Source organism: Dipodomys merriami, unplaced genomic scaffold (genome assembly GCF_024711535.1).
Source record: "Dipodomys merriami isolate MVZ:Mamm:240054 unplaced genomic scaffold, mDipMer1.0.p SCAF_32, whole genome shotgun sequence".
Taxonomy (NCBI): Eukaryota; Metazoa; Chordata; class Mammalia; order Rodentia; family Heteromyidae; genus Dipodomys; species Dipodomys merriami.
The window spans coordinates 3,250,883-3,265,477 of NW_027204715.1; the positions used below are offsets into that span (position 1 = coordinate 3,250,883).

The window sequence follows — 14,595 nt, forward strand, 5'->3', positions numbered from 1 at the left end:
AAACTGGAAGTGGTGCTGTGGCTCAAGTGGTAGAGCACTGGCCTTGAGCTGAAGAGCACAGGGACAATGCCCAGGCCGAGTTAAAGCCCCACGACCAACTCTCCCCGCAAAAAAAGTGATAACAATTCAAAATCAATGGTGAATTAATTGGCTTAAAAAATAAATTACAGTAGTTGATGGTGATTTTTTTTATAAATACCCATTATATAATTCAAGTTATCCAAGAATAAAAGAAAATGTTTAGCTTTTTTTTCAAACAATTGAATCATTTCCAAGAATACTATATGCTGAGAGTATTATTCTATAATTATGCTCCAAGGGCTGTATATATTGAGAGTAAAAACTTTTATTCATCTGTAGGAGAGAAATAAGGATAGTCTTGTATATGGTTATAACTATAATAATAATGATAAAAAAGTTATTAACTCAAATATCATAATAAAGGAAAAGTTTTCCTAGAGTGAGATATTTCAGTACCTTTGCTTCCACCATTTTAGTATATGTTTCCCACAGAAGCAAAATTACAAAGTTAGCAAGTGCTACATGGGAAAACACAAGCAATCCTATGACAGCTTATTTGGTTTTGCTTTACTCTGCAAAAACAAAGCCTTTGAGGCGCAGAGGAACACGATCGTTAGACAGAAATAAAGGCAGAATGACCTTTGAAATTGGGCCAAGAATGGAGATGTCGCTGGCATGGGGCACATTCCTGTACTCTCCGCAACATGGGCAGCAGTGGCAGGAAGATTGGAAGTTCTAGGTTGTAGAAGCCTGTCTCAAAAATAAAATGAAAAGCGAAAGCTGTAGGGGGAGGGCTGTCTGTGGCTCTTGTTGTAGAGTGTTTGCCTAGTCGATTCAGCTCCAAACACTGGAGAAAAGAAGCCTCTGTGCCACTCCAGATGTCTAATCATCCTAATAATCCTATGGATTATTATGTATCTTGAGCGAGGGGGAAGTGTCCACGGGTGGGTCTAGCATCTGCGGAGAGTCCCAAGGCAGGCAGGTATTATTTTACCATCAAGCAGTTCCTTCTTTCCCTAGAGAACAGAAGGAAAAGGGTTCCTACGAGAACTCTTTTGACTATAGGTGTCATAGGACCTTAGAGGGGGTTAGTGAAGAGTGAGATCCGGGTGTTCCCTCCTGTTCATTCCCTACCCTCATGCCTGAGGATCTACTCTCCTTATAGAAAGTGTCACACCTAGCTTTCACCCACAAACTATCTTACCAGTTTTCAAATGTTAAGTAGTTTATCTAATGCATTAAGAAATTTTGTGATTATTTTAATTCTCGTTGCATTTTTGTAAGACCTTTGCCTTTTTGCATTTCTACAAAACAGTTGTTATTTATGTTGTAAAATGTAAATGCTGTGGTCAAGTGAACAAATACTTATTGAATGCCTACTATGTGCCAGCTTCTCTGTGAAGAACAAGAGCAGTAAACAACCTTGGAGAAAAAGCTCGTAGTAAAGCATTGAAAGCAATAACAAATTTAAAGGGGGAAAAAAGCCAAAGAGGCAACTGTAAAAAATGTCTTTGCGATGTAATTTTGTGTGGGAGTTATTTTATGGGGGAAGAATAGAGAAAAAAAAACTATCTAAAATTCAGAGGAAAAAATTATCCGAGCTTAAGTATCTTTCTTATTTGTGTTTGTGTGTGTATTTCTTTTTAAGATCAGGACTTATGCAAACTCTACTGTATCGCAGAAGGATTTGATTTCTTCTTTTCTTTGTCAAATAAAGTGAAAGATGGGACTCCCTGCTCGGAGGATAGCCGTAATGTTTGTGTAGATGGGATGTGTGAGGTAATAACGATCACTTATTCATTCAACAAATATCTCCAGACAGTCTCCTTTGTGCCAAGCATGCTGTAGGAGCTGAAAGACCAGACTTCTAAGAGGAGTCCCCTCCCTCCACATCACAGCCCCGTGGGGGAGCAGGCCAGAGAGCCTGTATTTATGTCACTGCTCTGTTACCATGGAGATAACTCCAGAGCTTAGCAGAGGAGACAGGGCTGATTCTTCCTTAGATGTGGGGTTGCGACATTGCGGACACCTGGGAGAGTGTCTTGATCTAGATCTGAAGGGATGCAGTGGAGGAGGGGTGCTGGAGGGGCGTGTGGCGGAACCCGAGCACGTGGGCTGCTAGAGGAGCCGAGGGAGAGCTGGGATGCTCCAGGGCCATGCTGCCCTCTTTTAGAGAGGCCAGTGCAGTCCTCAGGTCCTTCAGCCATGGGGCTGAGGAGCCAGAGTCCCGGTGGCGCCACAGAGCGACAGGTTATAGTGGCTTCTGGGCAGTAGGGAAGATGGTGGGCAGTCAGGGGAGGCAAGGCAGACGGGCCCTGGGTACCACCTCACTGCGCTCACCGCCGTTTCTGCGAGAGCCAGAGCCCCTCGGAGCCGGGAAGGCAGGAAACGAGCAGACAGGGGCCAGCGACTGGCTTGCCACCATTCGCAAAGTAAGAGGTGACAAGACTTTTCCTGAACACAATGAAAGGCTTACCAGACGTGTCACACAGCGATGGGCAACATTGTTCCATGAAGAAGAATTATCCTCTGAGGTCCTTAGTGAACTGTACACACACACACACACACACACACACACACACACACTCACACACACACACACGCACACACACACTCACACGCGCGCACACACACTCACGCACACGCACTCACACGCACACACACTCACACACACGCACACACTCACACACACACTCACACACACGCTCACACACACGCTCACACACACACGCACGCACACACGCTACCCCTGACACCAGGCTCTGCGAGGCCTCTTCCTGCTTCAGAACATTTGTTTTGTCTTCTAGTTCATTTTTAAAAAATATTTCATCACTTTTCATGCATATAAAAGCAATCACAAATCAATTACCTACAGTGTAGCTCTGAAATGTAAGCAGCTGAAAAACTGGCATCTGAACTCCTGTGAAGTTTTATGGGACCTGAATTTGCTTAGTAGCAAAATGTGCCGGCTAGATGCCTACCTACCAAAGGACTCCTGCCCCACGTTGAGCCCTGATTTTAGTGGAACTCTTGCTTGTCCTTGTACCAAGCTGGTTATTAAGTGGAAGCCCGCCTGTGTCTCTAACGGGCTCTCTTTAGGCTCAGGACCGGACATGGAAGGAGAGGACGGGTTGTGATTCACACTCAGGGTAGCAACATAGTCTCTCTGTGCACATAGTGGGTATCCAATAACTATCTGTTAACGACCCCCACGCGGTGCACTCCTCAGCTTAGTGGGAAGGAGGCACGTCTTGCACGGCGTCAGTGATGTTGTTGCTTCTGTTCTTCCTCCCTTTTCCAACGGCACATGACTTCGTGGGTCCCGCAGAGAGTCGGCTGTGACAATGTCCTGGGCTCTGATGCTACTGAGGACTCGTGTGGAGTGTGCAAAGGGAATAACTCAGACTGCACCATGCACCGCGGGCTCTACTCCAGGCACCACCACGCCAACCGTGAGTGTCACGGCACCCCCTGCAGGCCTCCGCAGGGACGGCGGGGATTGGAGCTTCCCCCAGAGAGGGGCCAGAAGGGGTGGAAGCGCTCAGAGCTCTGAATGCCCCTCGTCTCTCTCTGTCTGTCTGTCTCTCTCCCTCCCTTCTCTCTCTCTCTCTCTCTCTCTCTCTCTCTCTCTCTCTCTCTCTCTCTCTCTCTCTCTCTCTCTCTCTCTCTCTCTCTCTCTCTCTCTCTTACACACACACACACACACACACACACACACACACTGACCTTTGCTTTTCCAACCTTTGGTTTGGGCCAGAAGTGGTTGCTACTCTACTTGAATTAAAATAGTTCTTAGGAAGAATAAAACTTCCAAGAGTTCTGCTCGCATTGATTGCTGCAGTGTTACTGATGGCCTAACAGCCCTCCCGGTGCCCACCCTGGGTTCCTGCGTTCCAGCGGTAGAGAAGCCTGCGTATGTGAAATGTGTTTTCCTCTCTGCTTTATCCAGACTATTATCACGTGGTCACCATTCCTCCTGGCGCCCGGAGTATCCGTATCTACGAGACCAATGTATCTACCTCCTACATTGCTGTGCGCAATGCCTTCAACGCCTATTACCTGAATGGACACTGGACGGTGGACTGGCCTGGGCGGTACAGGTTTTCCGGCACCGCCTTTGACTACAGGCGGTCCTTTAAGGAGCCTGAGACCTTAACCTCTGCTGGACCAACCAACGAAACACTGGTCATAGAGGTAGAGGCCCGTTGCTCGGTTCTGGGGCTGGGTTTGATGAATTTCCCATGTCTCTTCTAGGTTCTTAGCCTCACTGTAAGCATGCACAAGAAAGTGAAGCTACAGAAAGCGAGAGTAATCCACCCAGCGGACTGAAGGGGGCGGTAGACTTGCTTTTATCATCTCTCCCGCTCCCTGTGATGAACTCCTGTTTCCACACGCACCTGTGTTCCTGTCTGGGGGTCTTTATCCGCTGGTTTCTCTCCAGGAGTTCAGGGGCTGTGCAGGCCTCTCGTGAGAGGGTCTCCAGCGCCCGTGTTCTGGGCTGCCAGGTTCTGTAGTAACAGCCCTCAGCTGGAGCCCGTACTACATGACACACTCTGTTTCATTCCTGACCCTCCCTGGCCAAGCTGCATCACCCAGCAGCTGGGCCGTGCATGATCAGGCTCAGGAAGTACAGGCCCCTTGTTGGCAAAACAGGTTACCCCACAGGCCTGGGCAGGTGGCAGCAGCAGGGAGTCAGGGTGCTGAATCCCTACCTTTCCCTACTGTATCCCACAATTCAAGGAAAGTTTTGGGGGCAACTGTAGCCACATCAACCCACCTTTTCCCATGGAGTACTGCTATCCCAACAATACACCCACTAGTCGGGCTTGTCTGCACCTCTGCAGATCCACCTTACCCTCCGGTCCTGACTCTGAACACTTCACTTCCCACCCACCATAAATTTACCATGAACTGTTCCCTCGACTTCTGAAATCGCCTGCCATAGAGAGCTTGAATAATCGGCCGTGTTTGGAAATGAGCCAGGCTCCTCAGGCCGAGGCTCTTGATGGAAGAGAGATCTGGGAACCTCTCCGTGTCCCTGCTGCTGGCCCCGTGTGCCTGCTGCCCAGCGGTACCGCGGGCTCCCGGGCTGTGTTTGCAGGTGGCTGGAGTATTGCTAAGGTAGTAAGTAGGAACGAATGTCTTGAACGTCAAGGACAACAGAAGGAGTGAAATCTGTGGCTATCGCTTCATGGTAAGGTTTCAAAGATAGCCTCCTCAGATTGTGCCCATTCGGTGAGAGATTTTCACTGTTCTAAAGCTAGGAAGTGTCAGGTCCAAACACAATTCCACACTGAGCCCCGGCTCAGCCCTGCTCCCCATGTGTGAGTGAAGTGGCCTTCGCTACCATTCACGCCTCTTGGCCCTGTACCCCTGTATCCTCTCACGGAAGGGGATGCTCTGACTAATTCTGGGCCTGGGTGACATCAATTTACACACTCCTCTGCTTACTTGGACTTCAGGAGACAGTGAGGAGATGCTCTTTAGCTAGCACTTTCTGATTCACTTGATGCTGAGGCTTGGTAGGCTGCGTAGGTTTCTGAGGATTTGAATAGGGGCACTCATTGAACATGACTTGCAAGGCTGGAGAATCTAGACTTTCCTAGACATGCTTGAGCCTCATTCAGAGCTTCGCCCCAGGTAGAAAACTGACACGCAGTTTGGCAGATGGACAGTGTGTTCGTGACAGCATGCCAACCAACTTGTGGGTTGGGGATAGTAATGGTGTTTAAAGCAAACACCTGTGTTTGGCCAGGGGCCATTGATTTCACCACCGCTGGCTTTCTGCCTCCACAGCTTCTGTTCCAGGGCAGGAACCCGGGAGTGGCCTGGGAATATGCACTGCCTCGAGCGGGCGTGGAGAAGCAGCCCCCAGCCAAGCCCAGCTACTCGTGGGCCATCGTGCGCTCGGAGTGCTCCGTCTCCTGCGGAGGAGGTGAGTCGCTCCTCACGCTGCTCCTGGCTGTGGCGCAGGCCAGTCAGGGCGCCATGGCTGCGGTCAGAACCGCGCATCGCATCGGTGTCCTCACCGCACCCCGCGTCCTCACGACCAGCTCAGGGCCTCTCTGGGGATGCCACCTGCTTGCAGATCACCTAACCCAAAAGAATCATTCTCCCCCGGAAACAAGTTCTGCACAAAATGGACTCAATCTGCTTCTCCTACTTCTTTCCTAAAGCATTTTGTTCCAGTGGGTGAAGTGTGTGGTTTTACTCTTTCCAGTTTCACCCAAGTGTGAGATGCCGGGGCCGTGGGAAATGGTGCGGGTTCCCCTCCTCCCTGCCCTCACTCACCCTTGAACAGACCTGCCACACGAGTGTCTTCCCTCCTCATCCAGTCCCCTGATGGAGGACAAGACTTACAGGCTTCACCAATCCTAGCCCTCCCCTCCCAAATAACAGTGGAGAAGGAGGAGCCTCTCCAGCCCCAGCGAATGGCCCCTTGTCAGGGTGTTCAGGTCAAGTGCCTGTCTTGGCCCCTGACTTCTCCCGCCCCTCCCACACTCCTGTCACGGTCACAGCTAGCTCTCCAGCACTGCGCTGTGTGGACTTAAACACTCAAGGCTTCAGATGGGATAGCTTGGAACCGGGCAAATGGCCACAAGTGCCTACATAAAGGAGAGATGTACTTCTGCTACAGTTTAAATGTGCTTATCTCAGATCCAGCGGGACTGTGCTCCACTCACTCTTGGTCACTGGTGTTCATTGCACTGCAGAAGGGTCATTTAGGAAGATATGAGATTAGGTTGGAGCTACAGGGTAGAGCCCTCAGGGCTGAATCTTGGTAGTTGGGAGCAAACCGGACAGACAGATGTGCATGTGCTCCTGCCATGAGGAAGCAGACGAGTGGCCTTTGCCAGAGGCCGTACTACTTTGTTTAGGCCTCCAGTGTGATTTTTTTTAAAAAAAGATAAACCTCTTTTCTCTGTCAAGTGACCTGCCTTGGGTGTTTCTTCATAACAGTAAGAAGCTGATTAATACAATATCCCTGCTACTTTTGATGAGTGTGTGCTTCCGTGGTGGTTGGGGAGTGAGCTGAGTTTCTGTTACGCGGAGTGTGTGTGTCTGATCAGATGTGAAACGCCACCAGCGTGCACACATGTCCGCTGTCAGTTCCGTCACCGCCGTCGGCATCCTGGGATGTCAAAGGCTTCCACAGTGTTCAGAGTGAACCCTCCACGCCCTCACAGTTGCCCTCAAATACCTGGGAATTGTTCAGAAGGCCCGCGCTCCGGGTTCCTTTGTCTTCCTCATCTGATTCTGAGGTTCTGGAAAGTTCGTGGGCTCAGTCCACTCTCCCCTCACCAGGGGTCCAGCCCTCACTCTGGAGGTGATGGGGGAGGACTGCACACTGGTTATGATGCAGTATCCACCCTCATCGGTGTAGTTTTGCTAACGGCATTGGTCCGACTTCCTTCTTTTTCTTTATGGAAGAAGGGCAAAGCTGTTGGTTCCAGCTGGAATTCATTCTGTTAGTTGGAATTCATGAAAGTTTGGAGATTCTTTGATTTAAAAACAATAACAACAAAAACACATCATCCTGAAGAATGAACACTCCCCTTCCAGATAGTTTGGCAAAATATAAAGATGTTTAAATGCATGCAAGTGAGTGCCCAGAGCTGGTTTCTGTAACCAGATACTGCTCCCAAGCACAGTGCTCTTAAACTCCCTGCCGCCCATGGCCAGGAGTGCTCTGTCCACAGTGGAAGTTTGGTTTTCTTTGCATTTTTTCACTTAAGCCTTTGAATTTTATGTCTTTCTCCTCTCTTATCTACTGATGTAGCTCACTTTAGAAAGCAGGCCAGTGTGATGCTGGCCTTCCCCTGCACGGTGTCATTTTTCTTCCTGACAAGGTGAAATGACTGTAAGTCTTGGTGAGCAATGACTGCATGGATGCAGCCTTAGTCAGAGGAAGCAAAGCTGAGTCCCGCAGAGAGCAGGCCAGTCGCTCCATCACGCAGCCCTCTCCTGACCGACCGCAGGGCCGTCCCCTGCCTGCTGCAAAACCAGACCAGAAAACCAAACTCCGCCAGACGGGGCTGTCCGCATAGGCATTCAGTCTTCTGAAAGAACTAACTTTGCAAGCATTCAGAAAAGGGAACCTTTAAATTTAGTAATTTTATATCACTTTGTTTATAGGCATATTAGTCAGAGCTGACCCAGAAGGAGATACAAATACATGTACGTATGAGTCATCGTGTACATCTTACAAATTTATATGGCTACATGGTGTTTATTATGAAAGATTAGCTCACATGGGCTAGAGATCGTGAAGTCCATAATCTGCTATTCACAAACCCAAGGACCAGGTAAACTGAGGCACAATTCAGGTTTAGTTGGAAGTCAGGGATGACGTCGCATCATGTCAGTTCTGGAGCTCGGATGGCAAGGCTAAGGCTAGTACTCACTATCGAGGTAGAAATCAAACTCAAAATGTTGAGTAAATAAGTCTTTGAAATGCTGTGAGCAGTGACCCAAGAAAAGAAGACAATTATCTTTCAAAAAAGAAAGTATAATTTGCATAGCTCTCTCTGACTCTAGCTTTTTGCTCCCCGCTCTTCCAAATCGTCAGCTAGCTGGTTGGTTCACCGTAATAGATTTTTTTATTATTTTGTATTTTTATTTGTTTATTTAGTTAGTTATTTATTTTGCTGGTCGTAGGGCCTGAACTCTGGGCTTGGGCGCTGTCCCTCAGCTCTTCAGCTCAGGGCTAGTGCTCTAGTGCTTGAGCCACAGCACCACTTCTGGCTTTTTCTACTTAGGTGGTGCTGAGGAATCGAACCCAGAGCATCATACATACAAAGCAAGCACTCTACCACTGAGCCACCTTCCCAGCCCCTAGATTTTTATCCTTCCATTTCCTAGATGTGTAATCATATCTTGTCAATCATATCTATTTTCCTCTTATGTAATTTTCATGTCACTTATTTTATCTAATTCTATAAAGCAATGTTCTTATTGAACTTAAGGAAATTATTTGTAGTTTTCCAATAATAGTAGATTCTAGGCCTAAATAAATGAACAAATATCTATTTAGATAGATAAATACATCGATACAAAGGTACTTAGATATAAATTTAAAGCATGTTGACATAAGGAAATTCCCATCTATTCTATGTCTCATTAACTTTTTTATAAGAATAGAGGCAGAATTTATCCTAGCGACTTTTATTACGTTCATGGTGAAATTCATGCTTGTTCTTTCATTCTTAAAGTTGTGAAATACGCTAACAGATTTTCCTAATTTTCAGTCATTCTTGCTTTCTTTGTATGAACTACCCTCTGGTGATGTATTTTATAATGAGCTACGTGATACTACTCTCTCTGGATATACTTAGTATTTTCCACATTAACATTCTAAAGAATTATTGAGCTGTAGCTTTCTTTTGGGTGCTAAAATGTGCAAAATTTATTTCTTTCAATGGTGGAAACCATTTTATGCTCTAGCAATTTAAATATTCTTTGTTGAGATTTGAACAGATTTGAATTTCACATGTTTTTAATTTCAAAACAGGAAACCAAACAGAAGTCATTATTTATAATATCATACTTCCTAAAGCAATATAGGAGTGGAGTTAGAAAATAAAAGCAGCTAAACTTTAAACTTGAAATACAAGTGGAGAAAAGGTCAATTTTCCTTCAGTCTGTATCAGGAAGACCTCTAACTATCTCTAGGAAATTATAAAATTACTCAAGGCATTCTTCATTTAATTTGGATCATTGCAATTATTTAATCTCAACAGTTGGCATGATTCTTTGAAGAATGCCTTTAAGTGGACATTCGTTTCTTTTTCTGATTTAATAGTCTCTTATATCTATAAAGCAAGAAGAAAAGTGAGTCTATAAAATATCTATTCAATTCACACTATGCCTCAGTAGAGATATATGGGTGAACTGGTGGAATATATCTCTACTTTGATGAGTTTTAGCTGGATATTCATTCTTATTAACTTGTGTGAATGTGGGAATTTACTAATGTAAGAATATATTGACCGCTGTTTCACCAAGTACTTATGAATGAGAGAACAAATTAATCCTTGCAAGCTACTGAAATTATAGAAATGAGTAGCATATGTTCTCCACCCTCCAGAAATGTGATCCAACAGATGACACATACATGTTATAATAAGAACCACCATGTAACACGTTTTCCCAGTTGGGAAGGAAAGATGACACTACTGCCACTTTTCCAGGACAAGTGAGCTTAAGCCTGAGCTAGCCTGATGTCAACTGCTTCAATTCTCATCACCAAATGTGCAGGGATTTCCGCACTGACGAGCAATTCTCTACCCTGGGCACCAGCTGAGAGCCCAGTCATTGAATTCAGTTCTGACAGTGAGTTTATATACTGTTTTATTTAGTCATCAGAGAGCTGAATAACTCCAAAAAGTTACAAGAATATAGGTGCCACAAGTCCACTTCAACAGTGCCAATAAATGGGTGGTTTGGGACTCAAACCCAGGGCTCCTCGACTTTGAATCGCTGATCTCTGTCCCCTCCGAAGTTTGAGTCTCTAGAGTGCATTATTCCCCACTCAAGGGGCTCAGTTCTTTACACGCAGTAATGACAACATGTTAGACTTGTTTCCACAGTGTGTTCTAGAGACTTAGTTTTCTTTAACAAGGGCTCAACTTTCCAGGGAATAGTGTCAGGAATTGCCGTGCACCCTTGCTTCTCCAGAACTCTCTCTTTGGTCAGTACTCTCCTGACCCAGCTCTGAGGACCTGGGAGTGACGGTGGTCTGTCCAGTGGGTGGTGCGTGGCAGACAGCAGGCTGGGCCTTGCCAGGGTCAGGCTGCAAGGGTGAGGGGGGAAGCGATGACTCACACCAGTGGCCTGGCCCCCATAAAAACCACTTCTCTACCTTCATGCATGTCGTCGTAGTCATCTTAAACCAGCAGTCGTGTGGTTCTGATTCCTTCTTTTTTTCTTCTCTATTAAACAGACTCCTGACGATCATCCTTCAAAATGTATGTGTGGTTGTAGTCCATTTTTATAGCATAGCAAAACTTTGAAAACAAGCCATCGGCTGTGTTTACCGATGTGGAGTGTACAGTCGGAGGGCATTGTGCACATTCCTGGGGCTGGACAGCCAGCCCTGTCCTCCTCCCACAACTTCTGCCTGACATCTCCTCCGTACTCATGAACACTAACTCCTCACTCTCCCTGCCTGAACTCTGGCAGCTGCCATTCCACAGATCTCCAGGAATACTTCCTTGGGGATCAGTTGAATGAACTGAACTATTGAATGCATTAAGGGATGGTGAAAAGCAAACCAGCCTTCAGTTCCATTGATCTCATTTTCCACACCTTCTGAGTTATGATTGGAAACCACATTGAACTTAAAGACACGAAAACCTGGGTGGTCATGAAATTGACAAAACATGCATTAAACATCATGACAGTTCAGAAAAGCAGAATCGTAACAGTGGACATGTTGGATATCCACACCCAAGTGCAGCTCAGCTTTGGGGAAGAGACCTTGAGAGCTCTCTGTCTGCGTGACCCCAGGGCATGGTTCCGAGTCTTTACTGTATGCCTCCACTTCTCCACAGGGCAGATGACCACGAAGGAAGGCTGCTTCCGAGACCTGAGGGTGCCGGTGAACACGTCCTTCTGCAACCCCGAGACGCGTCCTGTCACAGGGCTGGTGTCCTGCAAGGTGTCCGCTTGTCCTCCCAGGTAGGAGCCACCTTGCCGTCTGTCCTGTCTGGGCACCCTTGGCCGATGTGTGCAGGGAGTCACGGCGGCTCCCGGCCTCGGAGTGAGACTCGCCGGCTAGCACGGGTAGCTCATGCGCTGCCCGGGGAAGCGGAGCTGACACCCATGTTTGGGTAAGAATCAGCCTGGGAAGTCTTCCGTCCCCGAGTGGACACTCCCGCAATGGCATCCGGTTCACTTTATCCCACCTCTCCTCAGTCTCGGGCTGGTGCACACTGCGGCAGTAGTGACACGCGCTGTTTCAGCAGCCAAGAGAGAACATGTTGCCATTATTATCTGCTGCTTTCATTCTCGGTGCATGAGGCAGATGGCAGACCAGATGAGCCGTTTCCAGGGTCTGCCAGGGTTGGAAGGGACTGGGGTTTATTCTGGTCCCTGCACACATGAATGTGTGACAGAGAGAGAGAGAGAGAGAGAGAGAGAGAGAGAGAGAGAGAGAGAGAGAGAGAGAGAGAGAGAGAGAGAGAGAGAGAGAGAGAGAGAGAGCGCACTAGGGCTCTGTCAGCCCCATCCACCCCTCTGCATACGTCTGTGTGGAAGCTCAGGTGTGGGTCAGGAGACCCCGCAGGCAGTGTGCACCTGCCCGCCCCTGTTCTGCCCCTTGCCACAGCTGTGCCCGGCCTTCAGCTCTCAGCACCGCTGGCTTTGTCTGCGCACAGGGACCAGCCATGAATGAGCCCAGGCCACAGACAGTGGGGAAAAGTCACCGCAGATAACACAACTTTTGGTTGAAATTCTAATTTCAGCAAGACCTTTCAGACGGCCCGGGCGCTTAGACACTTACTCCATGATCATGTAACACGCCTCGATTTTAAAGAACTCTCAGAAGCATACATCAGGAGCACAAAGCTGAATCCTTCCTTGAGACCATCCAAGACAGGGAAATACCCAGCACGGCCCCCCTTCTCTTTAGAGCTCTCGGTGGGGACACAGAGGCCACGTCTCAGCATTGGAGGTGTGGGACATTGTCTCCGTCCGTGTAAGCGGGTCTCTCCTGGAAGGCCCGGGCCTGTCAGCGTGGCTGCCCCAGGCCGGCCGGGACCCACCACCGTGTTGAATCAGCAGTGCCGCCTCAGCCTGCAGGCAGATGCCCCAGGAGAGGTGCTGGTCAGGAGTTAACCAGGATTTTTGCGCTTAGCCACGGAGGCCTAGGATGCCTCCTGTTGTCCCACGCTGCCTGCGGGAACATGTGAACCTTCACAGCCACGCTAGGCCCTGCCTCCAGCCCCAGCTCCCCAGAAGGCCAGACTCCATTTGAAAGCTCACTGTGAGCTTGTTCTAGGCCCAGGGTATGTAGAGAAAGAACCCTGCTGCAGGCCAAGGCAGGAGAAAATAGACCAACTACAGCCCACAGAGGGGGTCCATGTGCCTGAGGAAATAAGACCTAGCCATCCACAAAGCTGGACACCAGCTCCAGTGACCAGGACAAGTTTTAACCATCATCAGTACCTCTGTGAGGACGAGCACAGTAGGAACAGACCGTGGTCAGTACAGAGGCGGGGGTGGGGTGGTGGGGGGGGTGGGGAGGGGGGAGGGACAGGGAGGGAAGGCGTATAAAAAGAGCATAAAGGTGCAGGGCGAGTGAGTGAAGCAGAGCTCAGGAGTCAGAGAAGGGAAAACACTAGAAAGTCACAAGGCAAGCATGTGGAAAGCCCATGTGGGTCTGTCAGTTGGGCTTGTGGACACTGGATCCTCCCTCCACCCCCCCCAACCCCTACCCCCCCAGCACAGGGAGACACGTTCGGCCCCAGGTGTCCGACCCTGACAGGCAGCGCAGCGGTGAGATCCGCTGGGTCAGGTTCAACTTGAAGGAGGACGTCTTCATCCACAGCCTTCTCCTGGGCAACTTAGGTGATAAAGCTCAGCATCCAGACAGACAGAGCCCGCAACGTCTGTGCTCACACTTGGATTACTGTCAAGCCCCAGGTCCTTAGCCAGAGGAGATCCCCGAAATGATACATTTCTGTGGGAGGGCGGCGGAGTGTTGGGGGTTCCCGGGACTCCTTGCCGGGAAGGATGGTCTGCATGTGTCAGCAATTCCTGCGGCGGCTCCTCCCAGGTCCAGCCCAGACCCTGGCCCTGCTCACACTCGCCAGCCTCCCCCGCGCCAGCCCTGCCCCTCCCGCCAGCCTCCCCCGCGCCAGCCTCTGATAGAATGTGAAGCAGGCATTTTTATCGCTTGCTTTAGAAACAGCAATTATAAATCACACAGCTATGTATTTTCTTTTTGCCTGTCTGCCATCATTTATCGGAACTCTTAACTTTCTAAGCACATCTCATCTCCCATCATTTATCTTCACTCTCTAACTTTCTAAGCATGAGCACTAAATACACACCTTTTAGAAGACAGCCTGACAATGGGAGGAGAGGGGGTGGTGGAATGCTTTCCAGATGGTCGTGAATGTGCATCTCTCCTCCGCTTGCTTCTAGGAATGCAGAGTTAGAGTTTGGACACAGAGAGGATGATAACTCTAGCTGAGCCCAGGGGGCCAGAGAGGGAGGGATGTGAGAGATGGCCCACACCCCCCAAAAAATAAAAGAGAGAGCATGGATAGATACTGTTGCTGGGTGAGTTTTAGTCTTCCCTGAGGAACATGTTAAAAACGGGGTCACATCTTCACCTGACCAATAGTCGATCCCATTATTTGTCTTGTGCCTTTGTGATGTGTTACAAACCCATTAGAGAATCATTCCTTTTCAAGAAGATCTGTAGGTTCAGAAACTGACTGCTTGGTATCACCCTAGGGCAATCAGAGATAAGATTCTACCAAGAAACTGTATCTGTAATGTAAGCTTACAGCAACCCTCAGAAATAGCAAAGGCAGGATGTGATTTCCTTTTTATCTATTGTCACTT

The 14,595-nt window shown here is 48.4% G+C and overlaps 1 protein-coding gene across 1 annotated transcript in view; it reads left to right on the top strand.

Annotated features, from left to right (window-relative positions):
• The window catches only part of Adamts16 (ADAM metallopeptidase with thrombospondin type 1 motif 16), a 99,896-nt gene that overhangs the window by 55,631 nt on the left and 29,670 nt on the right, over positions 1 to 14,595 (top strand). The window contains exons 14-18 of the mRNA XM_070042150.1: positions 1,670 to 1,800; positions 3,350 to 3,473; positions 3,971 to 4,215; positions 5,818 to 5,956; positions 11,574 to 11,700. Coding sequence (XP_069898251.1) covers positions 1,670 to 1,800; positions 3,350 to 3,473; positions 3,971 to 4,215; positions 5,818 to 5,956; positions 11,574 to 11,700 — 766 coding nt within the window. The remainder of the gene's footprint in view (positions 1 to 1,669; positions 1,801 to 3,349; positions 3,474 to 3,970; positions 4,216 to 5,817; positions 5,957 to 11,573; positions 11,701 to 14,595) is intronic.